This window comes from Hippocampus comes, unplaced genomic scaffold, assembly GCF_001891065.2.
Source record: "Hippocampus comes isolate QL1 unplaced genomic scaffold, H_comes_QL1_v1.1 scaffold68, whole genome shotgun sequence".
Classification (NCBI taxonomy): Eukaryota; Metazoa; Chordata; class Actinopteri; order Syngnathiformes; family Syngnathidae; genus Hippocampus; species Hippocampus comes.
The window spans coordinates 4,890,194-4,914,482 of record NW_017805625.1 but is presented as its reverse complement, the minus strand read 5'-3'; the positions used below and the strand labels follow the sequence as shown (position 1 = coordinate 4,914,482).

The window sequence follows — 24,289 nt, the reverse complement described above, 5'->3', positions numbered from 1 at the left end:
GTGTGTGTGTGTGTGTGTGTGTGTGTGCGTGTGCGTGTGCGTGGGTGGGTTTGCATTGCCTCCCAACAAATGTTGAGGCCTGGAAATTTCTGCTAGATTGACTCATTTGATATTCATCCCACTGATCCCGCATGAGCACAAAGATCCCACGTCTTGAGCCAACTGAGGCATCTCACAAAACATCTTCAAAAATGTCCACTTTTTTGTTTTTTCAATGGCGACTTCTGTTCCCCGGTTCCGGCCTCAACTTATTTGTAATTTGAACTTCAATTTTCATCGATTTGGTTTGTGCAGTTTCTCAGATTCAATTAATGCGTTTGGCCCAATTTGTGTGGCAAAATACCGAAACGGACGTTCAACTTGAATTTAGTGCTCTTGCAATGCTGTGGTGATACGTCTGAAATCGTGATTGCAGGAATGAGCCACAGCATGAATTCCAACCAGATTTTCTTTTCCTTTAAATCAGTCTGGCTGCCCTTAGGCGTTTAAAGTTGCCTCAAGCAAAAACTAGTCCGTCGCTTCCCTCGCACGTTGTCGTCACTGTCACAGCCCTGACAAAAGCTTCAAGTCGGAAAATGCAAACTTTCATTATTGCTTTCTTCTCCTTCAACTCTCCTTCAAATCTTTCTGCCCGCATCCTTTCTTGTCTTTCTTCCGAAGTGTTGCGGCAACTTTTGTGACAGGGTTTGCAATTTCACAACAAATTCTATTCACGGCGGCCTGTGTCACTCACTTTGGTTGACAATTAGAAAAGGTTGTTGCGAATCAGACGACACATGAATGACATCTGTTTAATCCAGCATGTCGACATTTCACCTGTAGCTGCTGGCACCAGCCACAAGTTGTTTTTTTTTTTTTTTTGAAGGATTGGATTTGTGTCAATGCCTACCAGGGTTTTTGTGAAGGATTGGATTTGTGTCATACCTACCAGGGTGGCCGAGTGGTTAAGGTGTTGGACTTAAGATCCAATGGGCATCTGTTCCGAGTGGTTAAGGCGTTGGACTTAAGATCCAATGGGCATCTGTCCACGTGGGTTCAAACCCCACTCCTGGTAGTATTTTTTCAGTGTCAGGAGGTTTTCAATTGGGACTTTGGCTTTGCGACGGGAGTGTCATGATGAGATACGCCCTCCCCAAAACAGGAACTAATTATTGCAGCCACTCGACTGTTCGGATAACCTTGAACGACATCCCAAATTCCCAAGACGCATTTGCAGTTCTGTTCTTGACCTCCCTTTACTCTGAATATCCCAGCATACATCTCGTCTGCTTCTCTGTGCAGCACTAAGAGTAGGAGAGCGAAAATCGAATTCGTTATCGATGTGAACAGATGCGTAGTTATAGACAATGAAAATGCCTGTCGCGGCTCTTCTTCTTTCCTCATGTGTATCAGTTAAGGGTTGAGCACCCAGCTGGGAGCGGAAGAGTTGGAAATTTAGATCAAATATTCAAGCCTTAGATGAAATACTACTGTTGTTACAAAATGGGAACACATTTCAAATCGAATTCGAACCTATGTTGTGCATCAAGAAGAAGCTAAGGATCCATATCCAGTCACAGCACCTTGTCACAGGCCTTTTTCAGCTGACTTTCGGCAAGAGGCAGAGCAAATCCAGAGCACAGCACAACCATTCACTCTCTTCACCTTTTGAGAGTCTTCATTTTAACTTAGCAAGAATGTTTTCCCAGAGGAGAAAAAAAACAGCAACGGTGGGAACCTGTAAACGCCACACAAAAAATGCTGAGAGTCAAAAGTCAAACCTTTGACAGTGAGGCAGACACGCTAGCTTTTTTCCAGGTGGCCAACTTGCTGCGACTCTTTCAGATCCCTCAGATCAGTTATGCCTCCACCAGTGCCAAACTCAGTGACAAGACTCGGTATGACTACTTCGCCCGCACCGTACCCCCCGATTTCTTCCAGGCCAAGGCAATGGCAGAAATCCTCCGTTACTTCAACTGGACGTATGTATCGACAGTGGCGTCGGAAGGTGACTACGGCGAGACGGGCATCGACGCCTTTCAGCAGGAGGCTCGAGCCCGCCACATCTGCATCGCCACGTCAGCCAAGGTGAGCCGTTCCATGAGCCGCTGGAGCTATGAGAACGTGATCCGCTCCCTGCAGCAGAAGTCCAACGCCAAGGTGGTCATCCTGTTTACTCGCAGCGAAGATGCCCGCGAGCTTCTGGTGGCGGCCAACCGCATGAACGTCTCTTTCACTTGGGTGGCCAGTGACGGTTGGGGAGCGCAGGAGAGCGTGGTGCGGGGCAGTGAAGCCGTCGCAGATGGAGCATTCACCATTGAGCTGGCCTCCTATCCCATCCCCCGTTTTAACGACTACTTCACGGCTCTCCATCCGTACAACAACAGCAGGAATCCGTGGTTCAGAGAGTTCTGGGAGAACCAGTTCCAGTGCAGCCTTCACGATTTAAGTTGTGGGAAGCACTCGCTGCGTGAGGCCCCGTTTCAACCTGAGTCCAAGATTATGTTTGTGGTGAACGCAGTGTACGCCATGGCCACTGCGTTACACAACATGAGGCAGGCCTTGTGCCCCAACTCCACCAAGGTCTGCGATGCACTTAAGCCTGGCAATGGCAGGAAATTTTACAGGGACTATATTCTCAAGACCAAGCTGGACGGTGAGTAGTCTTCAATGACCAATATCATATTTTGAAGACAAAAATATTTGATTGTCCTCACTTCAACGGTGGTGTGAAAAAAAAATGCCCCGCCCCCTTCCTGCTTTTAAAAAAAACTTGCAGTTTGTCACACTTAAATATGAACAAGTCTGATGGTAATTAGGTTTGGGTGTGGTCAGTGTACATAATCTGAAAAATGTGATTAGACACAGTAAATGCAAGATTTAATGAAGGGGAAAGTACGTCACACCGGGTCAGGTTTCTTTGAATATTTTTTTTCATTACTATTAAAAAAAAAAAAAAAAATCTTATATTTTCTACTTGTCCGATCTTGACATTTGTTTGATGATCTTAAACATTAAATCGGTGTTGCTGTGCAAAAGAATAATCATTTTAAAGGGGTCAAATACTTTTGTTGTGCTACTGAACACACACACACACACACACACACACACACACACTAATTGGCAAAGGCAACTAGCACCACAGCCCCACCACCATTTTCAAGCATCTTAATCACGAGACTAATTGTAGTTTTAACATCACACTCCCAGCTGATACAGGAATTTTTATTTTTATTTTTTTGCCTGTCTACAAAGGGCTGCACCATAGATTGTTCAACACTGAAGCGACAGCAAAGAAGAGGCGATAGAAATGTTGTTGTCATCATTGTCCATTGCTCTCTATGATGTATACATTTTACGGCTTTGCATTTTGACATGCTTTCCATTCATTTCCGACAGCGCCGTTTCGTCCACCAGATACAGATAACGTTGTCCGCTTTGACGCTTTCGGAGACAGCTTCGGCCGCTACAACATTTTCCACTACCACAAGGCAGGTGGACGCTACAGCTACCGCAAGGTCGGGTACTGGGCTCAGAGTCTGATCCTGAACACAAGCCTGATCCCCTGGGCTAACGGCGCGCCCACCTCGCAGTGTAGCGACCCCTGCAGGAAGAACGAGGTGAAGAGCATGCAGCCCGGAGACGTGTGCTGCTGGATCTGCATCCCATGCCAGTCTTACCAATACTTGCAGGATGAGTTCACGTGTGCCGACTGCAGCTTTGGACGGTGGCCTCTGGCTAATCTGACAGGTTGCTATGACCTACCCGAGGAGTACATCCGCTGGGAAGATGCCTGGGCCATTGGACCCGTCAGCATTTCCTGCCTGGGGATGATGTGCACTCTATTCGTCATCGGCCTCTTCCTCAAACACAACGAGACCCCCGTGGTGAAAGCCAGCGGACGTGAGCTCTCCTACATTCTCTTGCTGGGAGTGCTGATGTGCTATACAATGACTTTCATCTACATCGCCAAACCTTCCACGGCGGTTTGCACACTGCGCCGCCTGGGCTTGGGAACCTCCTTCGCCGTGTGCTACTCGGCCCTCCTGACCAAGACCAATCGCATTGCTCGGATCTTCAACGGGGTCAAGGGCGGTGCCCAGCGACCTCGATTTATCAGCCCGGCCTCACAGGTCGCCATCTGCGGAGGTCTGATCTCCTGCCAGCTGGTCGTGGTGGTGGTCTGGCTTCTCATCGAAGCTCCGGGAGTGAGAAAGGAAGTGAGCCCGGAGAAGAGAGATGTCGTCACCCTCAAGTGTAACAGCAAAGACTCCAGCATGCTCATGTCTCTCACCTACAACTGCGTCCTCATCATCCTCTGCACGGTGTACGCCTTCAAGACCCGCAAGTGCCCCGAAAATTTTAACGAAGCCAAGTTCATTGGCTTCACCATGTATACAACCTGCATCATCTGGCTGGCTTTTCAGCCTATTTTCTACGTCACTGCCAGTGACTACAGGGTGAGTTACCACAACGTTCGTCACACGTCGGGATTTTGACTCGCTTCTTGTCAAACCGTTCATGAAGGAACAATTTGGTAATGTAGCGGGAAAAAAATACAGCTCAACATAAATCTTTTCTTTTTTTTTCACCATCGTTTTGGGGGAGGTGGGATTGAGAGATAAACAATAAACAATGGAGATAATGTGGTTGCACAAGTGTGCACACCCTCTTATAACTGGGACTGTGGCTAGGTTCAGACTTAATCAATCACATTTAAACTCATGCTAAATGAGATTTAACGCACACCTGCCACCATTTTGATCCATGCCAAATTAAGTTCTAGTCGGCTTTCACTCACTTTTTTTTTTCATTACATCTTAAAGAAAAAGTCACAATCTGCAGGGAGTTTCCTCAACGCCAGAGGGAGCTACTGTTCAAAGTATCAGTTAGGGGAAGGATACAAAAGAATTTCCGAGGCATCAAAAATGTCATGGAACATTGTGAAGACAGTCATGATCAAGCAAATATGGCACGACACTGACATTAATAAGAACTGGACACCCCTCAAAAATGATGAAAAGATCAGAAGAAAATTCATCAGGGAAGCTGCCAAGAGGCAAACACTGACATTGAAGGAGCTGTCAACAATTTTGGCTGTATATGGCAGACAACCAGTTCAGCCCGAAGACAGCTGGGATAGGCTCCAGTAACGCCCCGCGACCCTTGTGAGGATAAGAGGATCAGAAAATGGATAGATGGATGGATGTATCAGTCCTAGTGGCAACCCTTGTAATGTCAACATATCCCCTCCCAAACATTGCATAAGATAAGAAACTTTTATTTGTCTCACAATGGAAAAATTCCCAATTCACAGCAGCAAAATTATGAAAGGGAGAAAGTACAAGACAAAAAGTATATAAATAAATATAAATATAGGCATATTAAAATGGGTGAGCGTGGGTGAGTCCAGGTTTTCAGGTCTGTCTATTCAATAGCCTGACAGCAGTTGGCAGGAACGAGCGGCGGTACCTCTCCTTCTTGCAGCGCGGGGGTATCAGTCTCTGGATGAAGGAGCTGCCCAGTGCTGTCAGAGTGGTCTGGAGGGGGTGGGAGGGTCTGTCCATCATAGCTGTTAGCTTAGCTAGCGTCCTCCTGTTGCCCAGCGTCATATAAACCAAATCGATAGACTGTCAGAGAAATGAGTGACCGAAGTTGTCGGGATATTTGCCCCTGGGACCTGAACACATTGCGGCATTGGAGAGGGAGATGGAGACAGTGGACTCCCCTGACACAATTTCCTCCGCGGGAACGAAGAGGAGACAAGCAGGACCACGTGGGCAGAAAGGGAACGGGATGTCCCAGTGTGTCCCCCTGCACATTGCTGTGTGGAATGGAGTGTGAAAGACAAGAATGCTGAGTCCCAGCTGTGCCCTCTGTCCTGGGACTATGCGAGATGCTCAGATGAAGCCTCTGTGCTGCCCCTGCAGGCAATGTGGGGAATTGGCAGCCAGAATGGGCTCGTCAGACACACAAAGAACTCTCCTTTGACCAATAAATAATAAGTGAAGCATAGGGTCAGTTGTATTCAAACGTTACTCGTGTTTCGTGAGTTGAATACCACTTCTCACGTTGTTGTCACACCCTGATGCAAATCTCCAGCGAGGGGAAAAAAATTGGAGTGTGGTCTGTCATGAAATGTGAACATAAATTAAATGCAATCCACTGAGCCGTGAATAGCTCATATGATTATCATATGAAATATTGAAGCTGTTCTCTGCGCCCTGAGGGAGAAAGGTCTCCCCTCGTATGCCAGGCCTGGACATCTCATCTTGGCAGCAAACACAACTGATTAAACACCCACAGTCACAGACAGCGCCTCCATGAACGCACTGAGGGCTGACGGGAAGGACAGAGGCGCAACCTCGGACAGATTACAGAACCTTGTGCTTAGAAATGCAGCGTCGAGCGGGCTCAACCAATTTAATTATTTTTTTATGCTGCAAATAGAGGGGTGGGGGAAACATCCTGCATAATCCTCAATTCTTGTTTCGGAAAGCCAAAATGGATTAGTAATATTGCAGCAATGTATCACTAAAAATATAAAGAAGTTAAAAATCAAGACCTGCTAATGACAATCCGCACATGGCGGATTTATTTTGAGCTCCGGTTTGACAAAGCCAAAACCACCTACACACTAGTAAATGAAATTCAAAGTTCATACCAGCCCTATAGACGGGCTTGCTGGTTCATCTAAAAAAACTTTTTAATAACCAGACAGAAAAAAAGCGCAGTGAAAAAAAGGCAATATACTTCCTGAAGACATGATTTATACTGAGCACAGACAGCAGTGCTGCTTTTTTTTTTAAATAAAATCAACCTTTCAAAGGTGTGGAACCGGCATCAATGTGCTCCACATGTTCTTTATCCTCCAGCAGGAGACATCTCGAAAAGAACGTTACTGCAAATGTGGATTCTTTGTGCTCTCCTCTTCCTACGCAACGCTTGTGAATTATTAAAGTCACTGAAAACTTTTCCGTGAAAAGTAATTCCAATGCTTTTCAGTATGTAGACTGGAATAAGGGTGTCAAAATGACTGCCCACAGATTAGTGATAGTACATGATTCTGTGTTTTATGGTACCGGCGTGTTTGTCAGACCTTAATAGATTTGCCCGTATGTTTCCAGGTGCAGACCACTACTATGTGCATCTCGGTCAGTCTGAGCGGGTCGGTTGTCCTGGGTTGCCTCTTTGCTCCGAAAGTCCACATCATTCTGTTCCAGCCACAGAAGAATGTCAGCACTCTTCGGGTGGCCACCACCCGCTTCAGCGTCACCACTGGCCCGGGCTCCAGTTTCTCTCAAGGTACGTGGCGCACTTGTTGGCAGAGAGGACAGACTAGCCATGTTTAAACGTACATATCTATACTTCTGCATGTCTTTTTTTTTTGCAGCATCAGCGTCCAATGTCGTTCCAACGGTGTGTAACGGGCGAGAGGTGGTGGACTCCACGACGTCTTCCTTGTGAAGATGAGCTGAGTAACTCTGCCAAGCGTTGTAAACACAATTATATAACCACTAGTCCTCAAACAGGTGTCTGAGATATTAAAGAGGACAGTTGTCCTGACTTTGTTGTCCTCAAAGTGCTGTGAGTACAATGTCCCAATTCTTTTCTTCTGTTTTTCAATTCAAATAAATGACCAAGTGAAATCATGCCAATAAAGGTTACATAGAGTCTTGCCCTCGTTTTTACTGCAACAATGATCGTGAATCTGTTAAATGTATTATATACGGGATGTTTTTCATGTAGATTTCTGGTGAACAGTTTGTGCTTTCTTGTAATTTATGTAAATAAAATGTGTTTTATATTAATACGGTATGAGAATTCACTTGTGTTTTATTTGGATAAACCATGCACAATGTTTCTATTCTGTGCGTGTGTGCGCGTGTGCATGTGTGTTTGTGTTTTAGTTCATTTTGAACACAGCCACATCCCAGTTATAAGACGGTGCGCGTTATTTTTGCAAAACTCATTAGTCATATGAGTTGTTTTTACTTCCCCTGTCAAAATTATTTGTTTTCACTGGATGAATACAGTTCACGTTAATGATGGAAAAAGGTGAGAATTTATTTAAAACTGGAATTGTTTTATACATATATTCCACAAAAACCTGGTATTTCTAAAGGTGTGTGTCGACTTTTTATTTAATCCGCTGTAAAAATCTGACTATAAATACTATGATAGCACCTTGACTACGGCACTGGTGACAAGATGGTTTCCCGTAATATATCTTCTACCAAAGCATTCAAATCAAACGGAGATTTGGCTAAGATTCAGCAGTGATTGTAAATCATCCACCAGAAGATGCTACGACATTACAGCTTCATTCTACAGCCATTAAGTCACAATACAAACACACAATGTCATCCTGTACTGGTGTACAGCAGCATGATTCGGTCCTGGGTAAAATAGCGCCCGGCAGTCGTGATTTAACACTGCCATCTTGTGTTCAATTTGTTTCAATATGCAAATATGGGTGTCAATTTGAGGGGATGGCCTTGTAAAACGTCATTATTTTTCAAGATGTTAAGGGTCACCACGAAAATATGGGCATTAGAGAAACAAATATTGGCGACGAAAGTTAATTTCTACTGAAAAATACAAGCATTTTAGCAAATAAAAAGTAGCAAAAAATTCGGTCCATATTTGTATAGAGGTCAAACGGTGGGATGAAGATTCATCTGACTGGAATTAAATTATTTTTCGCAAATCCAAGTTCGAGTTTAATGTGTTTAAATGTTTTCAATAGTAGAGGACACTCCCCCAGTTGCTCGCTAGGTGGCAGTGCAGGCAGACATTTTGGCTGATTCCCGTCACTGACAACAGCATGGAGGAAGAAAGGAAGAAAGCCTGAAAGTCTTGAAAGTCCAACACCAACACAAGGAAAACTTCCCGAAATTCCGAAATCAGACCTTCAAGACTGTGCAGTGACTGTGAGTTGCTTGTTTGTTTTAATGTGTGTGTGTGTGTGTGTGTGTGTGTGTGTGTGTGTGTGTGTGTGTGTGTGTGTGTGTGTGTGTGTGTGTCGTTCGCGAACGAACCGGCTCTAGGAGCCGGCTCTTTGAAGTGAACGACGGGAGCCGGCTCCTAATAGGGAGCCACTCCTAATAGGAGCCGACTTTTTTTTTTCTCCTGATTCCCCCCCTTCGGTTAAAGCCGCACGTGATTGGTCGAGATCTGTAGTAGAAGAGGGAGGGGAGAGTTACACACGCACACACGCTGCAGTGAAGAGAAGGGGGAGGAGTTAGAGACACACAGCAGCACACTGTGAGCAGCACACGAACAGGAGAGACAGGGAGATGAGAGAGAGCTCGAAAGCACTACAGAGAAAAAAATAACACGGTGGAAAGTGGAAAGGTGAGAAAATGGATTGGAAACGCAGTGAAATTTGGACTCATTTCAACTTAAATGATAGTGACAGCGTGTAGACTGTGCAAGGTTAAAATATCCAATGTCAAATTTAAATTTATAATTTGGTGTGTGGTCATCAAAGCTTATTTATGTTGTTTACCTGTAAATAGTTAAAAGCGGATAAATATACACATTCAGAGATTGGAACTTTTTGTTGACCTTGTTTTTAGATCGGTCGTTGTTTTTGTACTTTGTAATGTATTTTTTGGAGCACTCCATGTTGTACTCCATGTTGGGTATGTTCAGAAGAATATAAATATAGCCATATAAATAATGAATATTTGATATACTGTATATTTTTTACATTAGGAATTCATTTTACACGTAACTTTACATTATTTTTGGTAGTAAATTAATTGAAGCAACAAAAACACTCAGGAGCCATTTGGGAGCCGAAAGAGTCGGCTCTTTTTAGTGAGCCGAGCGGCTCACTAAAAAGAGCCGGAATTCCCATCACGAGTGTGTCACCATCTCTAACAACACGCCTTTATTCGCGTGTGACAAAAGGCGCGTTCGGAACATTTTCATGGCAACGCAGATCCGTTTTGAAACAGTGTTATTTTCACACATCTTTCGCTCATTACAATAGGAGCGATTAAAGAAAAATCTCTCGTTGCACGTTACACACACTGTGACTGAACATGTCCGGACATCGCGGCTTCTTGAGCAACATAGCAGCTGTGCTTGTCCACTCAGCTACTTCATGGCACCAAAGAGACGGTCTGCTTCTGCTACCAAAGCGGGCGGCAAGAAGATCAAGGCAGAACCCGAGCTACCGAAGCCCAAAGATGCATTCACCTCGACCAAAGAGGCTCTTCTGGCTGCAGGGCCACAAACCAAAGGAAAGAAGAAGGTGGACGAACACTGCTCACTGTCAAGCAAAGGAGAGGTTAGCTACTCATGTCCAGGCCCAGTCAGTCGTTAAGATGCAGTCATAACTAAGTAACAAATACTGTACTCTATTGTTTTCCTCCAGGTGTACAAAGACTATGACTGCATGCTCAATTATACGAATGTTCGAAACAACTATAATGACTTCTATGTTATTCAAGTCATTAAAGCTGCCAAAAAGTACTATTCATGGGACAGATGGGGCAGAGTGGTAAGTTACGTGAATGTAGACGTGCTAGTTCAGGGGTGCCTGAGTCCGGTCTTCGAGAGCCCCAATCCAGCCTGTTTTAGATGTCTCCTCCTCTGCAAAGCTTGTTGACATACTGATCATTTGAATCATCTAAAACAGGCTGGATCGGGGCTTTTGAGGACGATTTGGGCACCCCTGCATTAGATCGGTACTGCTGAGCTATCATGGAAAATCATCGAATTGCATTTTTTTCGCTTATTATTTGATATATTAGCTGATACCTGATTCCTTTTTCATCCAACTTCAGGGTTACGTGGGTTACTCCAATCTGAATACGTTTTCAGACGTTAAGAGTGCCGTGAAGGACTTTGAAAAAAAGTTCAAGGACAGCACCATGAACAATTGGAGTGATCGCATGAATTTTGTGTCTCACTCTGGGAAGTACACTTTGATTGAGGTGGATGCAGGGGTCACGGTAATATTTTCATTTATTTATTTATTTATTTTTTCAGATGCAAGGTGGGCTGACTATGAAACAGGGAAACTCGATGTCACGCAGGCATGACAATGGCCTTCTCGGAAGCATTTTTAAACCGCATCGATTATCAGCAAAATCTGACTGTTGTCCCCCCCCCCCCAATTTGTTAGGTGGACATTGTTGATGGAACGGCTGTCAAGGTCACTAAAAACGTCCTACCTTGCACCCTGGACAAAGCTAAACAGGCGCTCATCGAGCTCATTTTCAGCAATGATATGTTCACGGCGGCAATGGAATGTATGAACTTAGGTGGGTGTGACTCAGTGCCTTTTCAGCATGGACTGGTTCAGGCACTCTAATCGTTTCTCAAAGTAGACACATGAGTGAGCCACTCAGTGGAACATTTCTATGACTGACCGTAAACTGCAAAGTTTCATTTTACCTCCAACCCATCTTCCATTATTTGCCAACCTTTCACAGTTTTTTTTTTTTTTTAAGTCTTGTCCCCACAGCAAGGTTTCGTGAAATATGCACTGGTAGCAAGTCCAACAGATATAGAACATTTGCAATTGAATCGAAACAAGAAATGTTTGTCATTTGCAAATTTGGGAATGCCACAACGTTTTCGAACAGGGCAATGCAACCTTGAAATCATTTCAACGTCTGGACTTTGTGTTTGTTGAGATAGACGTCAAGAAGATGCCTTTGGGTAAGCTCAGCAAGTTGCAAATTGCAAAGGGCTTCGAGGTGCTGGAAGAAATTGAAGCAGCCTTGACTCAAAAGAGCAGGAGGCCACGTCTTGAAGAACTTTCCTCCAAGTTTTTTACAACAATCCCGCATAACTTCGGTCGCACCAGACCACCAACCATTGACAACAACAACATTGTGGAAAAAAAGAAAGAGATGCTGATGGTAATTTTTTCTTTCTTCATTTTTACCGTATTTTCCACCCGAAAAGGCGCACCTAAAAGGTGTCCCTAAAGGCCTTGCATTTTCTTACAAGCTCACAGTGCCCCTTAAAATCCGATGCGCCTCGTGTATGCCTATTCGGTACTTTGTCGAGCCCCAAAATGGCTACTTGCTCGAGACAAGCTTACAACGCAGAGTTCAAACTTAAAGGCGATCGGTTTCGCAGAAATAGAGCAGCGGCAAGAGAGTTCAACGTTAAAGAGTCGATGTTATCATTTGCTGTTGGATAAGTGAACCGTGTCGCTGCTTTATTAAATAAGTTTGACATCTGATCGTTCTGTTGGCATTTCCTTGAGCGTAGCTCCATCTCGTGCAGGGGTCGGTAACCCAAAATGTTGAAAGAGCCACATTGGACCAAAATAAACAAAAAACAAATATGTCTGGAGCCGCAAAAAAAAAAAAAAAAAAATTTAAAGCCTTATAATGAAGGCAACACATGCTGTATGTATCTACCGTATATGAGCTATATTAGCCTGCCATCAACATGACTTAACACACAACGAGCATTCATGATTGAAAGTTTTTTTCCCCCTGCAGTTCATCCTGTAGAGGAGGGGTGCCCAAACGTTTTTGACGGAAGGTCTACTTTTCGAACAACCAACCTTCCGCGATCGACCCGTTATCGCATACGCGCACACACTTACACACGCATGCCGTAAAGAGCAACAGCCAGAACGGCCGCTAAGAAGAATGAGGCACGGGACGTACTTTCGCAGCTTGCTGGCTATCGTAGCTCATGTGTCCCGTTTAAAACTGCTTTAATATTTATTCGACACATTTTTAAAGCATCAGAAAACGTCAATAATGTTTGTGTCATATATGTCCTCTTGACAGAAACCATAGCGTAATATCTGTTTCTTGTTATTTGTTTATTTGAGGGCTGGGTTTGTTGAGTAGGGATTGACGTCATAGAGAGGCGACGAACCAGGTTGAGGAGTCAGTCTGAGTGTGGAGCGCATGCGCGTGAGTTGTGGCCAACAGCAGCTCATGTGAATGTGTTTTAATTGCTGCCTCGTTTTGTTTATTAAAAAGCGAACAGACTGCATCAGCGACTGTGTGCACCTTTGACCACATTGAAGGGCATTACAAAATTAAAACAAAAAAATATATTTCCCTCCCATCTTTTTCCATTTTCAACCATTTTTGGAAAAGCTCTAGGGAGCCACGAGGGGGCGCTAAAGAGTCACATGCGTCTCGCGAGCCGCGTGTTGCCGATGCCTGATCTAGTGGATGCATTATTGATTGCGTCTTATCATGCGGTGCGTCCAATCTATTAAAAAAAAAAAAATTACAAAATAGGCCATTCATTGAAGGTACGCCTCATAATCCAGTACGCCTTTTAGTGTGGAAAATACGGTCTTATCTTTTAAAAAATATCTAGCGGCTCGTCTTTCAGATGATTTTCCCCCGCTGAATTGTCGAATGCTCCTGTAGGTGCTTGCTGATATTGAGCTCGCTCAGACTCTGAAATCAGAGACAGAGAAGGCACAGAAAGAGATGATCGAGACTGTCCCCGACCCGCTTGACCAGGACTACAGTTCTCTCAAGTGCAAACTCTCTCTGTTGGATAAAAGATCAAAAACGTTCAAGATAATCGACAAATACCTAAAGCAAACACAGGGCTATCAGAAGCCCAAAATTGTCAACGTATGGGAAGTCGACAGAGAAACTGAGGTAGGATCTCGGCTGTATTTTGCTCTTTATCCAAAGGAATGACGGTAAGAGTGAATCACTGCACAATCGCAGGGGGCTCGATTTCAAAAGCATGACGACCTGGAGAACCGCCGTCTGCTGTGGCATGGCACTAACATCGCCGTCGTGGCTGCTATACTGAAGAGCGGCCTGAGGATAATGCCCCATTCGGGGGGCCGTGTTGGACGCGGTATCTATTTTGCATCCGAAAACTCTGTGTCTGCATGTTACGGTAAGGCCAAATAAATATGGACTAGTCACACATCTGAAATGGTGGTAACAATGACCAAATAAAAAAAAATGGCTGTCATTCTCATTTTTAGTGCACATGTCGAAAAATACCGGCGTGATGTTTTTGAGTGAAGTGGCCCTCGGCAGAGAACACACCATCACCACAGACAACTCTTCTTTGAAAAAGGCGCCTGCTGGATACGATTCTGTAGTTGCACGAGGTCGAGTGGAACCAGGTACTTCTCAAGCCTGTGTCGTGGCAGCTCGTGGTTGAACGACTTCACATAGTTGGTCGTCCACGCTCAAGTCATTAATGTCGACGCTGTGAGATTTCACAAAAACAGTCCCATTTACGATTAGGGAATTGTACGCTCATGCACTTTGAGTAAATTATGCCGCTTGCGGGCAAATGCAAACTCGACGCCAAAACGAACATCAACTTTTGATTTTTTATTTGCCTTTTATGTCTTGAAGAAACCACACCTCGGCCGTTTTTTATGAGTCATTTATCCCAAAACATGTTTCTATTCTGATTCCAAAATTGGAACTTTCACATTGTTGTGAAATCTCTAAAATGTGTACAATCCTGGTACATCCATGAGGAATAATAGTACAGTAAATATTCCCATCCCCGGAATTCTATGAAAAGGAATATCCTTCACCTGGAACAAAAGCCTGTGCATTAACATTTTGACTACGATATTACATGTTACCGGAACATACGTAAGCGGAAATTCCACTACCCGTAACCCGGATTGAGACGTCATGCCGCGGGAGCTTAAATACATGCAACGCCCACCCGATGCTACGGAACGACGACACCGAGACACATTTTCACTTCGCGTTTTTCGATCATCAGATTCGAAACGACGACGTGTAAGTGAGTTTTTATTGGCGTGCGTTTGACTGCAATTGCGAAAGATTTTAACTTTATTCACTTACGTCGTGTAGATCATGGCATCGAAACGTAGAAGAACTGTAATGATCCAGCGAGGAAGCAATCCAAATGGCAAGTAAAATCCGTCAGTATGCACAAGAATTACCAGACATTGGTGATCAATGGGACAGTTACTTGCAACTAGCAAGAAAACTGTATGACACGCAGGCAAACATTGTCATAAACCAAAGAATGCATCCAACCAAACAATCCAAAATAGACACATTTTTTTCCAAAGACAGAAAAAAAATAAACATTAAATACTGTACGTATTTTACTGTTGTGATTTTTTTTTTGGATACACCTGTATTGCAGTTTTTGTTATATCAAGTTTTTGGACAGTATATTTTTGTATTTTATTGATTGTGTTGTTCCACGTGCATTTTTGTCAACATACTTGCAGGTTCATAAAGGACATGTACCATGCTCATTTCCCAAATGCGGAATTTCTGTTATTAGGACAAATTGGACAGCGCAAACATGAGTCCGCACTAGAGAATATTTACTGTATTTAATTCAACCCCAAAACTCACTCATTTCTATCAAGCGATTTGTGTTTTCAGATCCGTCCAAAGACATCTTCATCACCCTGGACGGCAAGGAGGTGGCCGTCCCACAGGGTAAGCCTATCACGCAGTCTCAGTACTCTGAGAGCTGCTTCAGCAACAGCGAATATCTCATCTACAAAGAGAGTCAGTGTCGCCTGCGCTACCTGCTTGAGCTGAAAATGTAACAGCAGGGAAAGGCATTTCTTTAAAAACAGAAGGTGTGCCACGTTATGTCGGGCATTGCTTTTTTTTTTTTTGTTTCCTCTCTCACAATTTTCTTTGTTCGCACCTTCCGTGCTGTTAATCTACAGTTAATGAGTGTGAAGGATTGCACTTTAATACTCAGACATGCACTCGCTCCATTGACGAATCCTTTGCTTGATGAAACATAGAAGTATGAATTGTACCTTGTTTTGCCTCTGTTAATGAATGACGCAGGTGTACCTAATGTTATGACCGGTGACTGCAGGTAATCATGATCGACACTTTTAAATAATCGAGTGACATCCGCTTATGCTTTCTAATGCATTGCTTGATGTGCATTCTTTCTGTGAAGCATTTCTGACTGGCAATCTTGAAAATGGACTCAATTATTCTATAGATTAGAATAATTAAATTCTTCTGTCATTATATAATTAAGTGTTGACTGGAAGACTCGGTAAAATGTGCAATTTTATTACTAAGGTCAAACAAAAAAAATAGTGTGTTTCCGGTAACATGAAATTTCAGCATTGGGTCGTTAGGTCTGACAAAGTTTTTTTTTTCATCTTTTTTTTTTCCATCAAAAATGTAAACAAAATAACCATAAAACTTAAAACAAGAAGACATTGAACCCGCCACTCGGCGGCCGGCGCCGCCGCCACCTTTTTAGTTTTCTCCCTGCTCCGGACTCGGGGGGCCGGGGCGCGCCTCCGCCGCCGTCCTCCTCCGCCCTCGGTTTTTACTCGGCCCGTAGTGTTCATCAAATAGTTCGCAGAATTTTTTCGATACATCAATGGATGCTATTTTCTTAACATTACGGTGCGAGCATGCGACTGTCCGCAACACAGAAAACGCGGTTTAAACTGTCGTCGGAGATCGCGGCCGCCGCCATGTTTCAATGTTGTAGATAGACAGACGACGGGGCAAACAACGCACGCGCTCAACGTGAATATCGCGAGAGTTTGCGCCGATGTAAACCCTCGACACAAAAATGTCGAGGGCCGACCGTAAAGTTTTTTTTCAGCGTCGAAATTCTCGGTCAGTCGGGTTACCGGAAACACTCCTTTTTTTTCTATGCCTAATCATAAAGCACTGTCAATTTTTGAGCTGCTAAAAATATATATAAATAAATGCCCAGGAAGTGCTTTTGTTATGCAAAGCAATATCGAAATTGGAAATAGATTCCTTGCCTTGATTACGGTGGAACCTACAAAGTTGAACACCGCCCAAACTTGATTAGAAATTGGGAGTTCAAACCGAATTTTCTGCTAGAATTAAGTTCTATCATCTTAATCGTATATAAACTGCTTCAAACAACAAAGCGTGTGAGGGAAAAGTGGTTGGGATGCACATGTTTTATGTTTTGTGTTGTGTTTATTATTTCACTTAATGTTAACTGTTTTGTTAAGCACTTTGTTACAGCGCCGCTGTTGTGAAAGCGCTATATAAATCAGGGTGTATTGTATTGTGTAAATGTATTTCACCAAAAACATGCTAATGTAAATAGCATGTAGCTGGAAGTATGGCTCATGACTTGAGAATGGTCAGAGAAGTTTGCCCAAATTTTTGGCCATTAGGCTCCATTTTGTGTTGTCAGTAGTTTTATTTCAATTGTTTTAATTAGCTAGTATGAGAGTGAAGAATGTCCCAATGCACAATAAAGCATTATATGTGAAGTTCCTAATCGTTTGGAATGGCAGGCAGTTCGAGCCTGGATGGAATGAATTCACTTTCGATAATTTCTCGTGGGAAACAATGTTTTGATCCTGGTTTTGGTCAACCAGTGTCACAGAACGGATCGTGTTCGACTTTGGAGGTTCCTGTAGCACCGCGTGGTGTTCGTCGAATGACCAATTACGCTGTGATGTGATTTGCACTATTTGCTCGAACCAATAAATGTATGTCTCAAACTATTGACTATTTGTCAAAATGACAGACCGATGTGGGGACTGACCACTCGTTTTGTTTTATGAAAAAGTTAAAAAAAGGATTAAATATATAAAAAGTCGGTGGGAAGTCGGACCCAAGGGAAGACTGAGCTTGACTGGGGACAGTGGAGCGCGTGTCACTGTGAGAGAAAAGGGGGGAAACTGGAGACACACACACAGACGCACACACCAAATACAATGTGTCACAGTCCGTGCAAAACACAGCGCGAGTCATGAATGGCAGCCCTCCGGGAGCACGGCAGAGAAGAGGGACAAGGCATAGTTTTTTCATCTGAAATAGAGGAACATCATAAATCGACAGCCATAATGAAGTTCGAGATCAGATGCTGTTTCATTGGAAATACACACCTATAAAGGTTTGGACCTCCAGAGGCCGTCTGAGAGAAATCAACCTGTTGCGTCGGGACAGAGAGATGCAAGCGCAAGGTTCTTCAGCTAGGAGGCTGCCGATCAGTTTATGTTCCACAAGGAACAGTCGAGCTTGATTGTCTTGTCTTGTCCTGTGGAATCATGTGTACAATTCCAATATTTGACGCCTCAGGATTCTAAATAATCTTTTTCTGATTTGAAGAACACAAGGAACATCATGGGGAGGTAATTTTTCAAACGATATTAACAATAGAAATGACATACGATTAACTTTGTAAATCCAAATGATGTGCAGTATTTCAAATGCCGAGCTTAAAACATTGTGTTATAAGGTACCGTTTTTTTTTATGATGATAAATGTGACTAGCAGTTGCAACAGAATATAAACATCATAATTTATTGTTCAATTTATACACGCTAAGAAGTGGATGCCTTGCCTTTTATGACTGACTGGTTTATAATAGCTCAGACGCAGATCGTTGTCCTCGCAATAAATAGCCTGATCAACACTCTTCTGTGGCGTGGTCAATGTTGCTGTACGGGGAATTTAAGCGGCTCCATCAGAGAGACGATGCAGTCGAAACTATTCTCAATAAAATGCATTGCAGTTACGATCTAGAAATGGATATACTGTACATGTAGTGATATATGACTGCAATATAGACCCACAATATAGACAGTACAGGACAGTTACATTTTGTTACGGATTTGAAGAAGAAGAAAAACCTTGATTTGTCTCACAATGGAGAAATTAGCAAACAGCTTAGCCTTGAAAAATGTCATTATTTTTCAAGATGTTAAGGGCCACAACGAAAATATGGGCATTATAGAAACAAATATCGGCGGGGAAAGTTCATTTCTACTGAAAAATACAAGCATTTTAGCAAATAAAAAGTAGGAAAACATTGGGTCCATATTTGTATAGAGGTCAAACCGTGGGATGAAGAGTCATCTGACTGGAATTATAAATTATTTATCGCAAATCCAATTTCGACTTAAATGTGTTGAAATGTCTTCAAATGTAGAGGACACTCCCTCAGTTGCTCGCTAGGTGGCGGTGCAGGCCGACATTTTAGCTCGGTTGTGGGCCCATGGTGGCTGATTCCCGTCACTGACAACAGCATGGAGGAAGAAAGACTGAAAGTCGAGCTCCGCCTCTTCCTGACACACCAACACAAGGAAAACTTCCCGAAATTCCGAAGTCAGACCTTCAAGACTGTGCACTGACTGTGAGTTGCTTGTTTGTTTTTATATGTGTGTGTGTCATCATCTCTAACAACACGCCTTTATTCGCGTGTGACAAAAGGCGCGTTCGGAACATTTTCATGGCGACGCAGATTCGTTTTGAAACAGTGTCATTTCCACACATCTTTCGCTCATTACCATAGGGACGATTAAAGAAAAATATCTCGTTGCACGTTACACGCACTGTCACTGAACATGTCCGGACACCGCGGCTTCTTTAGCAACATAGCAGCTGTGTTTGTCCACTCAGCTACTCGAAGAGGATCATCATGGCACCAAAGAGACGGTCTGCTTCTGCTACCAAAGCGGGCGGCAAGAAGATCAAGGCAGAACCCGAGCTACCGAAGCCCAAAGATGCATTCACCTCGACCAAAGAGGCTCTTCTGGCTGCAGGGCCACAAACCAAAGGAAAGAAGAAGGTGGACGAACACTGCTCACTGTCAAGCAAAGGAGAGGTTAGCTACTCATGTCCAGGCCCAGTCAGTCGTTAAGATGCAGTCATAACTAAGTAACAAATACTGTACTCTATTGTTTTCCTCCAGGTGTACGAAGACTATGACTGTATGCTCAATCAGACGAATATTGGATACAACAATAATAAGTTTTATGTTATTCAAGTCATTAAAGCTGCCAATAAGTACTATTCATGGAACAGATGGGGCAGAGTGGTAAGTTACATGAATGTATACGCGCTAGTTCAGGGGTGCCTGAGTCCGGTCTTCAAGAGCCCCAATCCAGCCTGTTTTAGATGTCTCCTTCTCTGCAAAGCTTGTTGATGTACTGATCATTTGAATCATCTAAAACAGGCTGGATAGGGGCTTTTGAGGACGATTTGGGCACCCCTGCATTAGATCGGTACTGCTGAGCTATCATGGAAAATCATCGAATTGCATTTTTTTCGCTTATTATTTGATATATTAGCTGATACCCGATTCCTTTTTCATCCAACTTCAGGGTGAGGTGGGTCAATCCAAACTGAATACGTTTTCAGACGTTGAGAGTGCCGTGAAGGACTTTGAAAAAAAGTTTAAGGACAAGACCAAGAACAACTGGAGTGATCGCATGAATTTTGTGTCTCACTCTGGGAAGTACACTTTGATTGAGGTGGATGGAGAACAGGATGCAGAGGTCAAGGTAATATTTTTTTTGTTTGTTTGTTTTTTTTGTTTTTGGTTTTTTGTTTTTCAAAGATGCAAGGTGGGCTGACTATGAAACAGGGAAACTCGATGTCACGGAGCCCTGACAATGGCCTTCTCGGAAACATTTTTAAACTACATCGATTATCAGCAAAATCTGACTGTTGTTTTTTTCCCCCTATTTGTTAGGTGGACAGTGTCGATGGAACGGCTGTCAAGGTCACTAAAAACGTCCTACCTTGCACCCTGGACAAAGCTACACAGGCGCTCATCCAGCTCATTTTCAGCAATGATATGTTCAAGGAGGCAATGGAATGTATGAACTTAGGTGGGTGTGACTCAGTGCCTTTTCAGCATGGACTGGTTCAGGCACTCTAATCGTTTCTCAAAGTAGACACATGAGTGAGCCACTCAGTGGAACATTTCTATGACTGACCGTAAACTGCAAAGTCTGATTTTACCTCCCACCCATCTTCCATTATTTGCCAACCTTTCACAGCTTTTTTGCCAACCTTTCACAGTTTTTTTTTTTTTTTAAGTCTTGTCCCCACAGCAAGGTTTCGTGAAATTTGCACTGGTCGCAAGTCCAACAGATATAGAACATTTGCAATTGAATCGAAACAAGAAATGTTTGTCATTTGCAAATTTGGGAATGCCACAACGTTTTCGAACAGGGCAATGCAACCTTGAAATCATTTCAACGTCTGGACTTTGTGTTTGTTGAGATAGACGTCAAGAAGATGCCTTTGGGTAAGCTCAGCAAGTTGCAAATTGCAAAGGGCTTCGAGGTGCTGGAAGAAATTGAAGCAGCCTTGACTCAAAAGAGCAGGAGGCCACGTCTTGAAGAACTTTCCTCCAAGTTTTTTACAACAATCCCGCATAACTTCGGTCGCACCAGACCACCAACCATTGACAACAACAACATTGTGGAAAAAAAGAAAGAGATGCTGATGGTAATTTTTTCTTTCTTCATTATTACCGTATTTTCCACACTAAAAGGCACACCTAAAAGCCTTCCATTTTCTTACAAGCTCACAGTGCGCCTTAAAATCCAATGCGCCTCGTGTATGCCTATTCGGTACTATGTCGAGCCCCAAAATGGCTCCTTGCTAGAGACGAGCTTACAACGCAGAGTTCAAACTTAAGGCGATCGGTTTTGCAGTTCAACATGGAAATAGAGCAGCGGCAAGAGAGTTCAACGTTAATGAGTCAATGTTATAACTTGCTGTTGGCTAAGTGAACCGTGTCGCTGCTTTATTAAATAAGTTTTACTGACATCTGATCGTTCTGTTGGCATTTCCTTGAGCGTAGCTCCTTCTAGTGGATGCATTGTAGATTGCGTTTTATAATGCGGTGCGCCCAATCTATTAAAAAAAATGACAAAATAGGCCATTCATTGAAGGTGCGCCTCATAATCCAGTACGCCTTTTAGTGTGGAAAATACGGTCTTTTAAAAAATACCTAGCAGTTCGTCTTTCAGATGATTTTCCCCCGCTGAATTGTCGAATGCTCCTGTAGGTGCTTGCTGATATTGAGCTCGCTCAGACTCTGAAATCAGAGACAGAGAAGGCACAGAAAGAGATGATCGAGACTGTCCCCGACCCGCTTGACCAGGACTACAGTTCTCTCAAGTGCAAACTCTCGCTGTTGGATAAAAGCACAGAAACGTTCAAGATAATCGACACATACCTAAAGCAAACGCAGGGCTATCAGAAGCCCAAAATTGTCAACATATGGGAAGTCGACAGAGACACTGAGGTAGGATCTCGGCTGTATTTTGCTCTTTATCCAAAGGAATGACGGTAAGAGTGAATCACTGCACAATCGCAGGGGGCTCGATTTCAAAAGCATGACGACCTGGAGAACCGCCGTCTGCTGTGGCATGGCACTAACATCGCCGTCGTGGCTGCTATACTGAAGAGCGGCCTGAGGATAATGCCCCATTCGGGGGGCCGTGTTGGTCGCGGTATCTATTTTGCATCCGAAAACTATAAGTCTGCATGTTACGGTAAGGCCAAATAAATATGGACTAGTCACACATCTGAAATGGTGGTAACAATGACCAAATAAAAAAAAATGGCTGTCATTCTCATTTTTAGTGCACATGTCGAAAAATACCGGCGTGATGTTTTTGAGTGAAGTGGCCCTCGGCAGAGAACACACCATCACCACAGACAACTCTTCTTTGAAAAAGGCGCCTGCTGGATACGATTCTGTAGTTGCACGAGGTCAAGTGGAACCAGGTACTTCTCAAGTTTGATCACGCCTGTGTCGTGGCAGCTCGTGGTTGAACGACTTCACATAGTTGGTCGTCCACGCTCAAGTCATTAATGTCGACGCTGTGAGATTTCACAAAAACAGTCCCATTTACGATTAGGGAATTGTACGCTCATGCACTTTGAGTAAATTATGCCGCGTGCGGGCAAATGAAAACTCGACGCCAAAATTAACATCAACTTTGGATTTTTTATTTGCCTTTTATGTCTTGAAGTCACGACACCTCAGCCGTTTGCATTTGTGAGTCATTTATCCCAAAACATGTTTCTTTTCTGATTCCGAAATTGGAACTTTCATATTGTTGTGAAATCTCTAAAAATGTTTACAATCCTGGTACATCCATGAGGAGGAATAATATTTAATTCAACCCCAAAACTCACTCATTTCTATCAAGCGATTTGTGTTTTCAGATCCGTCCAAAGACATCTTCATCACCCTGGACGGCAAGGAGGTGGCCGTCCCACAGGGTAAGCCTATCACGCAGTCTCAGTACTCTGAGAGCCGCTTCAGCAACAGCGAATATCTCATCTACAAAGAGAGTCAGTGTCGCCTGCGCTACCTGCTTGAGCTGAAAATGTAACAGCAGGGAAAGGCATTTCTTTAAAAACAGAAGGTGTGCCACGTTATGTCGGGCATTGCTTTTTTTTTTTTTGTTTCCTCTCTCACAATTTTCTTTGTTCGCACCTTCCGTGCTGTTAATCTACAGTTAATGAGTGTGAAGGATTGCACTTTAATACTCAGACATGCACTCGCTCCATTGACGAATCCTTTGCTTGATGAAACATAGAAGTATGAATCGTACCTTGTTTTGCCTCTCTGTTAATGAATGACGCAGGTGTACCTAATGTTATGACCGGTGACTGCAGGTAATCATGATCGACACTTTTAAATAATCGAGTGATATCCGCTTATGCTTTCTAATGCATTGCTTGATGTGCATTCTGCCTGTGAAGCATTTCTGACTGGCAATCTTGAAAATGTACTCAATTATTCTATAGATTAGAATAATTAAATTCTTCTGTCATTGTATAATTAAGTGTTGACTGGAGGACTCGGTAGAAAGTGCAATTTTACTCTAATCATAAAGCACTGTCAATATTTTTGAGCTGCTAAAAAAATATAAATAAATGCCCAGGAAGTGCTTCTGTTATGCAAAGCAATATCGAAGTTGGAAATAGATTCCTTGCCTTGATACGGTGGAACCTACAAAGTTGAACACACCGCAAACGTGATTAGAAATTGGAGTTCAAACCGAATTTTCTGCTAGAATTAAGTTCTATCATCTTAATCGTATATATAAATGTATTTCACCAAAAACATGCTAATGTAAATAGCATGTCGCTGGAAGTTTGGCTCATGACTTGAGAACGACCAGAGAAGCTTGCCAAAAATTTTTGCTACCCATTAGATTCCATTTTGTGTTGTCTGGCGTCGTCAGTAGTTTTACTTCAATTGTTTTAATTTGCTGGTATGAGAGTGAAGAATGTCCCAATGCTAAATAAAGCGTTATAGTGTTAAGTTCCTAATCCTTTGGAATGGCAGGCAGTTCAAGCCTGGATGGAATGAATTCACTTTCGATAATTTCCCGTGGGAAACAATGTTTTGATACTGGTTTTGGTCAACCAGTGTCACAGAACGGATTGTGTTCGACTTTGGAGGTTCCTGTAGCACCGCGTGGTGTTCGTCGAATGACCAATTACGCTGTGATGTGATTTGCACTATATGCTAGAACCAATAAATGTATGTCTCTTAACTACTGCTTGTGATTCGTTTGAATTCTTACCTC

At 43.3% G+C, this 24,289-nt stretch overlaps 3 protein-coding genes, 1 long non-coding RNA gene and 1 other non-coding gene across 7 annotated transcripts in view; 4 read left to right on the top strand and 1 right to left on the bottom strand.

The window, feature by feature from the left end:
- grm2a (glutamate receptor, metabotropic 2a) overlaps positions 1-7,795 on the top strand; it is a 28,777-nt gene extending 20,982 nt beyond the window's left edge. Inside the window, exons 2-6 of one of the 2 annotated variants that reach the window (XM_019880951.1) lie at positions 1,798-1,877; positions 1,976-2,635; positions 3,379-4,439; positions 7,107-7,284; positions 7,373-7,795. In XM_019880951.1, coding sequence (XP_019736510.1) covers positions 1,798-1,877; positions 1,976-2,635; positions 3,379-4,439; positions 7,107-7,284; positions 7,373-7,446 — 2,053 coding nt within the window. In that variant the 3' untranslated portion in view covers positions 7,447-7,795. Of the gene's footprint in view, positions 1-1,797; positions 2,636-3,378; positions 4,440-7,106; positions 7,285-7,372 lie in introns of both variants that reach the window. The other variant, XM_019880950.1, reaches the window with a different exon arrangement.
- Positions 927-1,054, top strand: trnal-uaa (transfer RNA leucine (anticodon UAA)). Its single transcript has 2 exons — positions 927-963; positions 1,009-1,054. It is a non-coding gene; the product is annotated as a tRNA-Leu (tRNA).
- Positions 7,796-8,856: 1,061 nt separating the features above from the next.
- On the top strand, positions 8,857-24,253 carry LOC109522412 (poly [ADP-ribose] polymerase 3-like). 2 transcript variants are annotated; one of them, XM_019880954.1, is made up of 10 exons: positions 8,857-8,912; positions 19,341-19,545; positions 19,633-19,758; positions 20,045-20,224; positions 20,416-20,554; positions 20,956-21,179; positions 21,745-21,984; positions 22,057-22,234; positions 22,326-22,469; positions 22,914-24,253. In XM_019880954.1, exons 2-10 carry the CDS (start codon positions 19,360-19,362, stop codon positions 23,081-23,083), a joined length of 1,587 nt encoding a protein of 528 aa, XP_019736513.1. In that variant the 5' UTR covers positions 8,857-8,912; positions 19,341-19,359; the 3' UTR covers positions 23,084-24,253. The 2 variants fall into 2 exon arrangements, with proteins under 2 accessions (XP_019736513.1, XP_019736511.1); XM_019880952.1 differs by lacking the exon at positions 8,857-8,912 and adding an exon at positions 18,936-19,074.
- Positions 10,094-15,511, top strand: LOC109522167 (poly [ADP-ribose] polymerase 3-like). Its single transcript, XM_019880479.1, has 9 exons — positions 10,094-10,279; positions 10,367-10,492; positions 10,779-10,946; positions 11,120-11,258; positions 11,638-11,861; positions 13,353-13,592; positions 13,665-13,842; positions 13,934-14,077; positions 15,342-15,511. The coding sequence occupies exons 1-9, from the start codon at positions 10,094-10,096 to the stop codon at positions 15,509-15,511; spliced, it is 1,575 nt and encodes a 524-aa protein (XP_019736038.1).
- LOC109522414 (uncharacterized) lies at positions 15,630-23,469 on the bottom strand. Its single transcript, XR_002169564.1, has 2 exons — positions 23,387-23,469; positions 15,630-15,811 (listed from the first exon to the last, which is right to left on the bottom strand). It is a non-coding gene; the product is annotated as an uncharacterized LOC109522414 (long non-coding RNA).
- Positions 24,254-24,289: the final 36 nt, after the last annotated feature.